At 36.4% G+C, this 13,606-nt stretch overlaps 1 protein-coding gene across 1 annotated transcript; it reads left to right on the top strand.

Annotated features, from left to right (window-relative positions):
* The first annotated feature begins 9,268 nt into the window (after positions 1 to 9,268).
* Positions 9,269 to 11,669, top strand: LOC149210789 (GDP-mannose 3,5-epimerase 2-like). Its single transcript, XM_089394483.1, has 6 exons — positions 9,269 to 9,650; positions 10,052 to 10,145; positions 10,716 to 10,845; positions 10,925 to 11,057; positions 11,170 to 11,377; positions 11,499 to 11,669. Exons 1-6 carry the CDS (start codon positions 9,433 to 9,435, stop codon positions 11,652 to 11,654), a joined length of 939 nt encoding a protein of 312 aa, XP_089250609.1. The 5' UTR covers positions 9,269 to 9,432; the 3' UTR covers positions 11,655 to 11,669.
* Positions 11,670 to 13,606: the final 1,937 nt, after the last annotated feature.

Here is a 13,606-nt window from a genome sequence, read left to right as displayed (position 1 = left end):
AGACTCTCTAAACATGAAAAGGACCGAGTTATCTTTGTCGTTAAACTCGTTAAAACAATAGTGACAAACTTGTCCATATAGACAAGAGCGAGTTTCACTGTCGCTAGGCTCACTAAAACATAGCGACAGGTTTGCCTGAAGGGAAAATTATAGAACAAGCATATGTTATCCTCCTCAAGCTTGAAAAAAATAAAGAGGTACTGGTCAGCAATGATTGGGGAAAAAGGGAAGAAAACTTGAAGAACTTCATTGGTAGCAGGTCGCTCTTGAACATGACACTTTCACTCCATCACCATGATTAAGACAGGTTGGGTTATTCCATTCACCATCACCATTGGTCCTCCATACCATCCATGGGGTTAAAGCTACCAATCCATCTCAGTGTCGTCGATATGTTCAAGAGAAGTCATTTAGAGAATTCACCAACCCAGCCAATGCCTCATCCACTGCAATGCCTTCACCCTCCATTTTTTATGACCGCCATTCCTGAACCTTGTATCATCAAATCGTTTTCACCTCCAGAAAATCATTTGCTTCATTTCATGTCATAGATGTTGGATTCATTAAGGCCCTCCTACCACGGGTCACTTCTTGTCGACATCAGCTCATTATCCAAGAAGTTAACTTAGGAACAACCCTTTCAGTACTTTGAAGCTTGCATGCCTCAATGGCAAGTTTCTCACTTTCGGCGATAGGTTTACATCAATGGCCTTCGAATGAAATATTTTGCGTGGTGTTCGACATCGACTCACATGTTCACACCACGTGAATTGTACTGTAGTACCTTGAGGGTCATTATCATTATCGGTGATTCCTCTCACGCTTGTTAACGACTTACATCATTGGCTGGTAATCGGGCGATGTCTTTTCATGTTCGACTTCAGAACATCTTTTCACATGCATCGACTTGTACATCGAGCGAAGATTGAACGAGTTTGAAGACCCCAGATCTAGTTTCATCCATCCGAGCTGCGATATATTCAGGAAAATAAAGACATCAAATGTACACCATAGCTGCAAAGATGATCATCCAAGCTAAGGGATGATAGCTCTACAATAATCACTAGTCTGCAACACAGACGGTTGTCTGTCCTATGTACATGAAAATGAATTTATAAAGCTGAGCATGGGAATGCCCACCTCAGCTAGATCATGAAAATAATGTGAAGATAATGTATTGTATTGTATTTTATACAGGTCACCTTCCAGTTCGAAAAACCTCAGATCCTCATGATAAAGCATTTCACCCGACATCAAAAGATTTACGACCTCATGCTTTAGGGGGCAACTATTATAGACATATTTGGGCACTGCAATCCCAATCACATATGTCGATAAACCAAGGGCTCTTAAACCCCTAAAAGTGTTGTTCCACACGCTAAAAGATCAAGGTCAACTGATTACATCATTTCCCAGAAGTTCTCCCTGAAAAACCACTCAGAACTGGTCAAAACTGGACCATACAGACTGCTCAGTGCTAAGGGTGTGATGCATACTGAAAGAGCCTTCTGTAGGGTACCATGGGCATGAGTAGACATATGGCAGAGACCGTTTTCTAAGTGGAAACCCAGAGAATCTTCTAGAAACTTCTCATGTGACACTTGCCTCTCTAAATTTGCCCACGGATGAGTAAGAGATCATGAAATATCCAAGTGGAACCAAGAACTATCAGTGAAATGACACTAATCGAAAACCCAGAAGCTGACTCACCCCTCTACAAATATCTATAAATGGATCCCTCATCCTAGAGATCCAGAGGTTGGGATTTTGTAATTTGTAAGGAAGCGTTGTTGGTTTCTCTTTGAGACATTGCATTGTTGGGTGATCTTGCTTTTCATGAGGTGAAGAGGACTTTCATGCTGGGAGGATGATGTTGGATCAGACAGCTGGGTTGTAATCCTCTCTTCTACTTCTACTATCAATAAAGTTATTTGAGTTTTCCTCCATATACTTGTGTACTTGTAAATCTTGTAATGGTGAATGCAATTGTATGGTTAATGTACTTCTGATTCTGCATTGTTTATGGTATTATAGATCTCTATGCTTTGATGGTTTTCTGTTGCTTTGTCTCTACAGGTGTTCTTTAAAGCGGGATGAGTGAGTAAGGAGTGGCAAGCTCTATCAAAGGAGAGAGGAAACAAGCAAGGAGCCAAGCGAAAGATTGAGGTTGGTGCTCTCTACTTCTCTCTTATCTATCATCCATAAAGGAAAACACAAGTTACTTTGAATTGTTTGTTTCTAAGATAGCTATCTGTCATAGTGAGACTAGCAGATCAAATAGACACTAGTTTTCCTGGAAACACACTTGTGATTGATCATTGGTTGACCGTGATGACACTTGCGTGACAGTGTATGTGACTCCGTGTGTGAGTGCGACATATGTTTACATAGAGAACACAACAAGTACACACAGAGAAAAGACCCTGAGTATAACCAGAATATGGTCGCAAGCATGACATTGACATCAACATGCGAAACTTGGGTGAAATGATCAAGCAAGGTGGGTGTGAAGACTCACACAAACTCAGGGAGTGAACCTGAATGTGCACAATCATCAAGTGAAACTATTAAGGGAGGCTCCGAAATTGGGTGCAGCCCAAAATTTTGGAGGGTGGTTGTAGCCGCTACAACACAACTCGATATAGTTGTATAGTCTGTTGGCGAGTGTTCTTGATCTATGTATCCATGACTTGATCAATTGTGGCATGTTCCATGCATTCAGGGTTGAGCTTTGTTGGTGTGAGTTGTTCTACAATGTCATAGGTGTCCAACAATGGTGTAAAGTATGGACGAAGGCAGTCTACATTGAACACTAGGTGCAGACCAAGGAACAGTGGGATGCGGAGCTCGAAGGAATTGTCACCAACAACCTTGATGATGGTGTATGGCCCATATTGGAGCGGGCGAAAGCTTGCGATGGGGTCCAGCGAGGCGCTTCTTCTGTAAATGTAGCCAAAATTTTTCACCCACCTAGAACTTGTGCGGCACTTGATGTTGATCATGGCATTGCTTGTACTTAGCATTGGCTTTGTCCAATATATCGTGTACCTGTTGGCGGATGTGTTGAATGCGCTCAATAAAGTTGTTAACCCTTTCGAATTTGGATTTGACATGAGCCGAATCTGCCTCAAATACAATTATGAAGACTGACACTAGTTACATTCTTCAACGCATTAGTGGTGTCTCATTGGAAACCATGAATTCAAGAACTCCTAGTAGTTGTATTTCCATATACAACTACTTGACTATTTTACCATTTATTTTGTCATAATGAAAGAATTCAAGAGTGTGATTACAATCGACTTAGAAAGGGTAAATTTCATCAATCCATGCTCACCCAGAGGGAAATCCTCCCCTTTTTTGGATGCAACTAGGGTGTTGCATATAACTTTGGGATAGGAGGTATCAGTGTCCATAGGTTTAGAATCTCTAGATCCCTCTTTCCTCCTCTCTCTTCCTTTTAACCTCCTCTTCCTCTGTTTTTCTTGCTTCTTGCTCTCTCATTAATCTTAATTCTTCATATTTTTTTTTCCTTTACTCAACTTCTTTCTTAGGCCTTAATGCTCCTGCCTATTGGTCTAGTCTTTCTTTTTTGGATGCTAATTCTCTTGCTAGTCGCTCCTTTTTTGCTCTCTCTTCTTTCTCTCTTCCCCTATATCTATTCCTTCCTCTTATATCTACTTTCATAGTTTCTACTTCTCATTCTGAAATCCATTTCATCCATAGATGTGCCTCTTCCATGCACTTCTTCCTCCTTCCACTCTTCATTTTGCTAAAGCCATTTCGATAAGGTGTCATAGTGGTAGTTGATTATATTCAATGGATCATGGATTTTGAGCCTTTCTTCTCCACAATGAAATGTGGCTAGGGCTTTAACCTTTTTCTACTACTTCTCATACATATTTGATCCCATGAGCCCCCATATAAAAGGGAAATGGGGGCCATAACACTTTCTTGTTGTGGGCAAGTGATGCCCCAACTTTGTGCAGGATTATTTGGTATGCCACCTTTTGTAAAGATGGATTATTAGGGATGAATTCAGGTGATAGGTGGGTGGTTTGGTGGCTCAAAAATTCTTAATGTAGTTTCCTAGAATTGTGACATTCTAATTACCCACTTCATCGATTGCCTACATGGAATTTTATATTATGCATTTTGCAGGTTCATAGAAGCTTCTTTTTTGTGGGAGCAATGAACTACTCATATATTTTTGTGTTATGTATTATGAATCAATGCTCCCATAGAATCTAATAGTAAGCATGTATGGGTGCCTTGTATGGGTGCCTCTTGCACCTTTAGGGTTTCAAGCTTTGACTTTACTTTCTTGAGTTTTGACCTTGCTATTTGGTTTCTTCGGCAATAATAATTTTCCATCCTCCTCTGTATGTCTTTGTATTTGTTGGCCTTGTACAGGAGCTTATTCAAATGCTGGTTAATCCTTCCTCCCTTATGTGGCCTTCTCTCTTCCCTCTCTTCTTCCTCTGTAAAATCTCTATCTTCCTCCTCCATGATGTGTTTTTGTTCTTTTTGCCTTGAAACCCTAGGGATTAGGATATGGGAGTGGGAATGAGGTAGGAAAAATGGGGGAAGGGATTAGGGAACTTAGGGAGGTGATAGGGGATTGAAATATTTAAGGGATTTTGGAATTGGTATTTTATTACAAGTATGGCAGTATGGTTGCCTAGGAATTTTCTGCCTAGGACTTAGGGTTTAAGGGAGAATGAATTTAGGATAGGGATTTAGAAATACAGGGCTAGGGATAGGGTTTATTGTGATGTGGGAAGGATAACAGGGTCTTAGGAATAGTTTTTAGGGGTGTAGGAAACAAGCTAGGGTTTGCAAGGCTTTAGAATTCCCAATTTCACACAATGAACTTCATAGCATGAATGATGACTTTGAAAGATGTATGGAGGGATGGATAGGGTTGTACTTACTTGATAAGAGGCTTAGAAACCATGTGTTGAGGGTCTAGAACCTTTGTTTGCAGTTTGAGAACTTGTGGACAAAGTTTGACCGGTGCACAGCGCCCTTAGTGCGTACGCAGTGCTTTTAGCCTATGCACAATGCCTTAAGCCCGTGCACAGTGCCTTCAGTCTATGTGCAGTGCCTGCAGCTCGTGCGTAGCGCCTGCAGCTTGTGCGCAACACCTGCCTCTATTTTGCTAATTTCTTCCCAAATCGTGAGGAATGGTGCTTTGGGGTTTTCTCAAGCAATGATAAGAGTAAAATGGAGTTGCGTTAGATGCTAGGAAGGCCTTTATACATAAGTGAAATTGATCATTAGCTTTGAAAACTCACTTTCTAATGTTTCTTTTCTCCTTTTTGAAATGGTTGCTAATTTCCCTTCTGACTTTTTTCTTTGCGGGTGGATAATGCTAGAGTGTTGACACTCTTCACATTTGATTTTGCTTTGGATGGAGTTGGCACATATTTTTCTTAGTTGACAGCTCAGGAATATTAACTTATTACATATAATGAACATAAAATTACATAAATTGGAAAAAATATTACATCTCTGTTTTTTGAAATAAAATTACGATCTGAAGTAAAACTGATAATTGGAATAAAAATTAGAACATGGGCAAACATAGGCACATGTTTACCAATCCTCTTTAAATGACAAAAGGATATTATTTTTCTTACTCTCATACTTTTTTGCTGGCTTTATGCAGTGAAATGGAGTATTATTGGACCTTGAAAGAATGAAACCTAGTGACCTAAATGAGTAGACTCCATGTGGACTTGACTGACACAAAACAAGATGAAATGAGCCTTTATGGTCAATGTATGCTCAGTAAGACACATGAAGGTGGGCCAACAAATATTGATTTTTGAGAGAGAGTAGGGCTTTTTACATAAGGCTACCATGAGTGAGTAAATTTTTGAATGAGGACCTAGGTGGAATGACAAAAATTTCAGAATGGGACCCTAATATGATATAAAAGAGGATTTTTTATCATTGATGGCAGTGTGCAAATACTAACTCTAACACATAGGAGAAACATCCATTAGATCTTATGCTTATAGAAAGTCTTGAAGCCACAAATATTATGTAACTCATGGAATAGTTTTGTGTGATAGTTAAAATTATTGCAAATCGAAGTCGAAGTTCTAGTAAAGTGTGTTCCTATGGCACAATACGATGTTTATGATACTTAACAATGAAAGGAAATCCATTTTTCCTAAACAAATTGGGGCGAGGCTCTTGTTGACCAAATTAAATAGTAATAGTAGCATGGAAGAAAAGAGTATGCAATCAAGGATCGACTTTATAAATGAAAAATACACTTAATAAAGAAGAATGATCAGAGTTTAGAGTGAAAGAAAGGAATTTTGCAGAGGAATGGTTAATGGAATGATTTGTCTCCCTTTGCATCTCCAAGTCCTCGAGCATATACCTTGGCTTTGAATTGCCTTGATGTAAGCACCTATGGTGGTTATTATGGATTAAGAATTTCTATTAAATATCTTTTAAGCCAATCTTGCATATACTTTTTCTCACGAGTGAAACTATAATATCTTGTTTTACTCTGAGTGAAAATATTTCTTCCTCTATTTCTTTAAAATATTGAGTCTGATAGTTTAATTTTTATCTCATGATCTTCATTATCATTCACAAAAGTAATGAACCACTGTTTAATCTCTTCCCTTGGAAAATCAATGAGATTATCAAACTCATTGGCCCATGAAGCTCTAATTATGCTCACTTCCATCCCTAATTAATCATCGGGTATTAACATATCGTCTTTTATTAATCATGGTTCCTCAATATCTTCAACGAATTTAATTGATTTAAAGAAAGCAATGCTTCTTTTATCATTAATTTTTTTACACTTAGCAATTTAGTTTTGCAACATTTGTATTTTGGTGAATTGGTGTCGAGAGAGGTTGTTGTTTTGTCATAGCTTTTTTGTTAAGGCGACTTTTAGTTCTATTTATTTTTGCCCTAACTTTTGACAACTTCTGTTCTATTTATAACCAGTTTTAATTTTGACCAGTTTTATTAGTTTTAATTCTTTGAATGGTAAAATTTTGACAAGTTCTATTAGTTTTAATTCTTTTAATTTTGACAAGTTCTATTAGTTTTAATTCTTTTAATGGTAAAAATGTGCTAAACTTTTTGACAAGTTCTATTAGTTTTAACTTGTTTTATCATTAGGTTGAAGGGTAGTCCTCATAGATTTCTTTGGAATCAGTTCAAACTTGAGATAGGTGTAATGAATATTTAAATTATTTTAAAAAATATGTTGATTATGTTCTAAATCCTTTGTAAATACTATGTAAAGGGGTAATCCATTGTGAGAAATTCCTCAAATAAAAAATAACATCCCAAGTTTCTAAAATAATAATCAATTGCTTATCAATATTTTGTAAGGTATATAATCTTACCCTATTGAGCAATTTAGCAGTGTTCTTTATCTTTCATGATGTTCCAAGTGGGCTTTGCACTTTTGGATTTGGTACAACTATAACTGAAATATAAATATATAATTAAAAATAGAAATATTTTTAAATATATGAATGTGAAATATATATAAATTTAATTAATAAGTATATAAAAATTCAAAATATACAATATATAATAATTATGCATATTACATTAGAATTAAATGAAAAAATTATAAAAACATGTCATAGAAAAATGCCCAATATAAATATCATTATATGTATGATTAAGATCTTAAAAAATTGTCATTTTGTTTATTAGTTAAATAATTTCTTTTAATATATATAAAAGATAAACGACTATATAAATATATATATATAAATAGATATAATAGATCTATTTTAATTTTTTTAAACAAAAATTTAATTTATTAAAATAAAAATCTTTTTCTAATTTTAGACTTAAAAAATATTTACTTAAAAATTTAATACTTAATACTCATTAAATACAAAATTAAAATACTAAGTATATACCATTTTTATTAAAAAATAATTATATATTCTAATTATTAATTCAATATAATTATAATCATATATATAGATATGTCCCTTACTTCACTTCACTTTAAAACACTAACATAACTGTCCCATGTCGAGAGAGTAGTAACTGTCTCTTGTCATAGCTTTTTTGTTAAAGGCGACTTCTAGTTCTATTTATTTTTGCCATAACTTTTGACAACTTCTGTTCCAGTTTCAATTTTGACCCGTTTTATTAGTTTTAATTCTTTTAATGGTAAAAAATTTTGACCAGTTTTATTAGTTAGTTTTTATTAGTAAAGAATCGGGGGTGCTCAAATATTTCACCACAGATCAGCATTCAAATTCCCTATATATTGATGGGTGTATTGGTGTGAGTTCTTCATAGATTTCAGGTGGGCATTAACAGAGCGTTTTGCATCGAGGTCTGTCCTCCTCTGTCATGATAACTCCCTTTCCCTTTGTGTGTTTTTATCAAATTCAGTCTTTTGCTGCTCATAACAGTTAATCATGAAAGTTTCTGGCGCTGCTTTTCTTAGTCTGATATTGATGTTTTTAATAATCAATTAGGAAGTTGTTAGCTGTGACTCTTTGAGTATTGAAGTTTTTAGTAGCCAATCATTAAACCTTCAGCAGTGTATTGTGCCATCTAATAATCAGGCTTTTTAAGAGTAACTCATGGCGTTCTTATAAGCGTAATTGGTTTCTGAAATTATTTCATGTTTTTGTTGGGATCATTGGTGAAGTTCTATCTCAGCTTTCCGATTTTTAAAAGCTGGTTTCTGTGTTCTGGTTAAGTGAATATTTCACGAATTTAGAGGTGGATTTTCTAAATTTTGAAAAAAAATTGGTAATTGCGTCAGTTTCTTTCTTAAGTTTACTGATGGATTTCTCAAAATTCTACGAGGTTTAGGCTGTTGCCTGCCCATGGAACCATGAACTTGTGTTTTTGTCTCTGGATTTTATGAGTTCTACAGGGATTTAATCATATTTTCCCTCTCAGGAACGTGTTTCTCTGAATTCTATCGGTTTAACCTCATCGGCCGATGGATTTGAGTATTTGCAATTTTCTTTTGTCCAGAGCCCATTGGGTCATGGTCACGAGTGCTTCTTCTCCATTTTAGACCAAGAATTCCATTGAATTTCAGTAGTTCTGATCTACTTTTGCATTGCGGGTTATGAATCCAAGTGCTTTCTTGGACATTCCTAATATGGTTTTCTTCTTGGCTGCCATTTATTTCAACATGGAGTGATATCTTACTCTGGATGTGTTATTGCAGACTTCTTGTATATCCTCCTCTCACTGAGCACCATGGGAAGCATTGGAGCTGATGGAATGACCTATGGAGAATACACCTATGAGAATCTGGATAGAGAGCTATAATGGCCAAGTGAAAAATTGAAAATTTCCATCACTGGAGCTGGTGGGTTCATTGCCTCCCATATTGCCCGGAGATTGAAATCTGAAGGGCATTACATTATTGCCTCTGATTGGAAGAAGAACGAGCACATGACTGAGGATATGTTCTGCAATGAATTCCATCTCGTCGATCTGAGAGTTATGGACAATTGCTTGGCTGTTACGAAAGGAGTCGACCATGTTTTCAACTTGGCCGCAGACATGGGTGGTATGGGATTCATACAGTCTAATCACTCTGTTATCATGTACAACAACACCATGATCAGTTTCAACATGCTTGAAGCTGCGCGAATCAATGGTGTTAAAAGGTGAGACCTTGGTTTGTTTCTGCACATTGGCTTTCCATTTCATTTCTGGTTGATGTCTGTTTTTGTTATTGCTTATGATTATGTCAATTTATATCCATTTTAAACTTCTCTCTATCAAGCACTAAGTCAAGTATGATAACTTCTTAGAAGTGCAAAAGCACTATTCTAGAATACAAGACTATGTACACTTCAAATAATTTAATTCCTTTTAATGCTCTCCACAGAATCTTATTATTGCAACTTGAAATTACAATGCAATCGGTAGTGCAGATAATATATTTTAGTCCGACCGAACATCAAATTATTTCTTCTAAAAACATAACCATTTTACTCTCATGGTCACAGTTTGTTCCGTCGCTCGACATGGCATATTTTGTTATAATCTATTTGTTTCTCTGCAGGTTTTTCTATGCTTCTAGTGCATGCATTTATCCCGAGTTCAAACAATTGGAGACCAATGTGAGCTTGAAGGAGTCTGATGCTTGGCCAGCTGAGGTATGTAGCCATATATTGCTTTAATACTCTGGTAATGCTATTCGGTGCTATTTCACATAGCATTTTGGGTCAAAAGGCAATGTAAGAGCTGATACTGAAATTTGTTTAAGAAGAGGCTGGAAATGTAGTAGCTGTGTACAGAAATTTGTTTAGGAAGAGGCCGGAAATGCAAGAGCTGAGTACTGAAATTTGTTTAGGAAGAGGCTGGATGTTTGATGAAAAGCGTTTACGGTAGTCCTGACTGATTTCAAGGTTGCTTTTGAATGTTTAGCTAATTGAAAATTCAGAAGGTTACTGTAAGAGTACACCTCTGAAGTAGGACACTCTGATTTGCCAGTGGTACACTCTAGATATATCGGGGCCTCTGTAACTTGGAGAAGTGATGTAACTCCATAGGACCTGGTTTATCATAGGAACTGATTTGTTAGTTACTAGCTTGTGATTCCTGTACTACAATTGTTAGATCCAGCCTGCTTCCCCAGATACAAGAATCGTCTTATGCTGGATTAAGCTGTTATAGCTCATTTTCACTTAAACTGTTTAGAGACTAATGATTTGATTGCTCTGTAGCCTCAAGATGCCTATGGCTTGGAAAAGCTTGCCACAGAAGAATTGTGCACACACTACACCAAGGACTTTGGTATAGAATGCCGGATAGGGCGTTTCCACAACATTTATGGTCCTTTTGGCACATGGAAGGGTAAGTTATGAAAATTGTAATGATTGTAGGATGCTCATATTTATGTTCCCATTGTTGATAAACTCATTTGCCACTGCAGGTGGCCGTGAGAAGGCTCCTGCTGCCTTTTGTAGGAAGACAATCACATCTACTGTTAGATTTGAAATGTGGGGAGATGGTGAGCAAACACGATCCTTTACATTCATTGACGAATGTGTGGAGGGTGTCTTAAGGTACCAAAACTTGGAATGGCTTTTGAAATTCAGTTTTGGATCTAATTCTCGCTACCTGTTTATTCAGATTCATCTTTGTTTCTTCTCAGAAATCTTTATTTTGATATGCCAGGTTGACTAAATCAGACTTCAGAGAGCCAGTGAATATTGGCAGTGATGAAATGGTCAGCATGAATGAGATGGCTGAAATGGTGTCAAGCTTTGAGAATAAAATGTTGCCAATACATCACATTCCTGGGCCAGAGGGTGTACGTGGTCGGAATTCTGACAATACATTGATTAAGGAAAAGCTAGGCTGGGCGCCAACCATGAAGTTGAAGGTAAGGTTCTTAAGGTTCTAGCTATTAGATTTTCAGATTGTTAAACTCCTTGCAATGCATTTTCCCTTGTGCATTGAAAGAAAGATGCAGAGTCACGTTTGTTTCCTTTTGTTTCTGGCAGGATGGCTTGAAAATTACATATTTCTGGATCAAGGAACATATTGAGAAGGAAAAGGCTCAGGGAATTGATCTCTCCATCTATGGGTCTTCCAAGGTGGTTGGCACTCAAGCCCCTGTTCAACTAGGTTCTCTTCGTGCTGCTGATGGAAAGGAATGAAGACCAAAACCTAGATCTCTGGTTAATGGGATAAATAATCAGTCATTTTTTTATAAGGCTGGCAAGATGGTTAGCAGTTGGAGACTGCAATTTTCAATTTTCTCTAGAGGATAAATAATAAGTAATTTTTTTTAAGGCTCAAGATGGTTAGCAATTGGAGACTGCAATTTTCAATTTTCTCTATTGTTTATCTGGGAATGGTAATAGGGTTTTAAGAATTTTAATGTAATTATTAATAATTTTTAGATGGATGGTAGGGATTTAATTTTAACCATAGAGTTGAAATTTATCTAAAACTTAGTTGTGCTATTTTTATTTTTCAATACAATAAAAAATGTCATATTTAATTTTTATTTATGACACTAAACTCTTATTAGTCAGTATTGCTTTACTATATTTTTTTAATGTAATTATGCTTAAAATAATTTAAAATAAAGTTATATTTTAGTTAATTTTTATGATTTTTTTGGGCAATATGAGATATATCATATCAGTATATTCCAGTGATTTAATTTATATGGCTAAGCTATTATAAATGACTATAAAAAATGATAAATAAAAAATTACGATAATACTAATTTTTTCCTATTATATAATTATAACCCATGTACATGAGTATCATATCTCTTTAATAAGTACTTTAATTAACTATTATATTTCCAATTCATCAACGAAAGTAACATTTAACATCTATCGCAAGCTGCATTGGAAAAATCAAGGATGTACCTAATACACTACTTTAGTATTCTAAACAAAAATGCTTGAACATAATCAATATATCAGATCAATATATCAGAAGTTGTAAACAAAATGAAACACTCACAATAATGATGGGTGTTAGGACATTCCGACACATAGGAAATAGTTAAGTATAACTTGGTCTAGTATAGAGTTAGGTAAAGTGTGTTTCTTTACTATGTACATTTTGTAACTTACAATCCGGCGGTTATGATATGTAGTGATCCGACGGTTCATTCTCTCCTCGATATTACCGACACTTGATCCGTGGCTTAACACCCGATTGGTCCATGATCTCTATTTAAAGAGCATGGAGGGTCATTTGTAGGTTAACTGTTCATGAGAGAAGCTTATGTAAAATTTCATTCTTTTATTAATAAATTGCTTGAAGTGGCCGCGTTGGCTTAGGCCGTGGACTATTTCCCTCTTTGAGGGTTTTAACCACGTCAAAAATACTGGTGTATTAATCTGTGATCTGTGATCTGTGTGTGAGCGGTGTCCTTTGGTGTTCTGTCTGAGGAACTTACCCTGTAAATTCCTACATGGTATCGGAGCTATTTCAGGGCCGCGTCCGTTGGTGATCCAAATTTGAAGCTGGTAGAACTGCATCCGACTGTCGTTTCCTAGATCTACTGTTTCTGACTACTTTCGGACCGATAGGACTGCTCTATTATGTTATGAGCATCTGTTCCAGTGAGGAACCCCTTTCGTTTCACGCGAAAAGGTTTCCGGTAGCCCTAGCTACGTCATTTTTAAGATTTGGAGGTATACAGTGTTTATTTGCAGTTTACAGTTATTTTCTCTCTGTTTATTTCGGTTTCGGTTTATTTAGCCTTTTGTTTTTTATTACCGGATCTATACCTTTGATTTTTGCGTATGCTCTTTTCCCCGTGACTCTGTGTGATCTGGGCAAATCAGAAACAGAAAGGAAGGATTTTTTTCATGTGTATGCTCTTTTCCACCGCGCCTTAGTGTGATCTCGGAAAATCAGAAACATTGAGGAAAATATTTAGTTTCCGGCTAAAGCTAACTTCGAGCCGCAAAGTTCATTTTTTTTGTATGTCCGTGTTGGGTTTTGTGTTTTTTGTTTTGTAGGGAAAAAGAGCTTTCTCAAAGCAAGCACGCAACCCAAAGCTTCAGTGACTAAAAAAATCACCCCCCCTCTCTCTCAAACTTTTAGTTTAGCTCACTTGGTCCAAAGCTAATTTATGAGA

This window comes from Pinus tabuliformis, chromosome 1_2 (assembly GCF_031772625.1).
Source record: "Pinus tabuliformis cultivar Carrire ecotype Pingquan chromosome 1_2, CPIR1, whole genome shotgun sequence".
Lineage (NCBI taxonomy): Eukaryota > Viridiplantae > Streptophyta > Pinopsida > Pinales > Pinaceae > Pinus > Pinus tabuliformis.
The sequence above is the reverse complement of the archived record's forward strand: the minus strand, read 5'-3'. Positions and strand labels throughout refer to the sequence as shown.

Bases quoted from the DNA above. Each gene is read 5' to 3' on its own strand.
- LOC149210789 (XM_089394483.1), top strand. From the start codon at position 9,433: ATGACTGAGGATATGTTCTGCAATGAATTCCATCTCGTCGATCTGAGA. The intron at 10,146-10,715 runs GTATGTAGCCAT...ATTGCTCTGTAG, and splicing joins CTGATGCTTGGCCAGCTGAG to CCTCAAGATGCCTATGGCTT. The intron at 11,058-11,169 runs GTACCAAAACTT...TTGATATGCCAG, and splicing joins TGTGTGGAGGGTGTCTTAAG to GTTGACTAAATCAGACTTCA.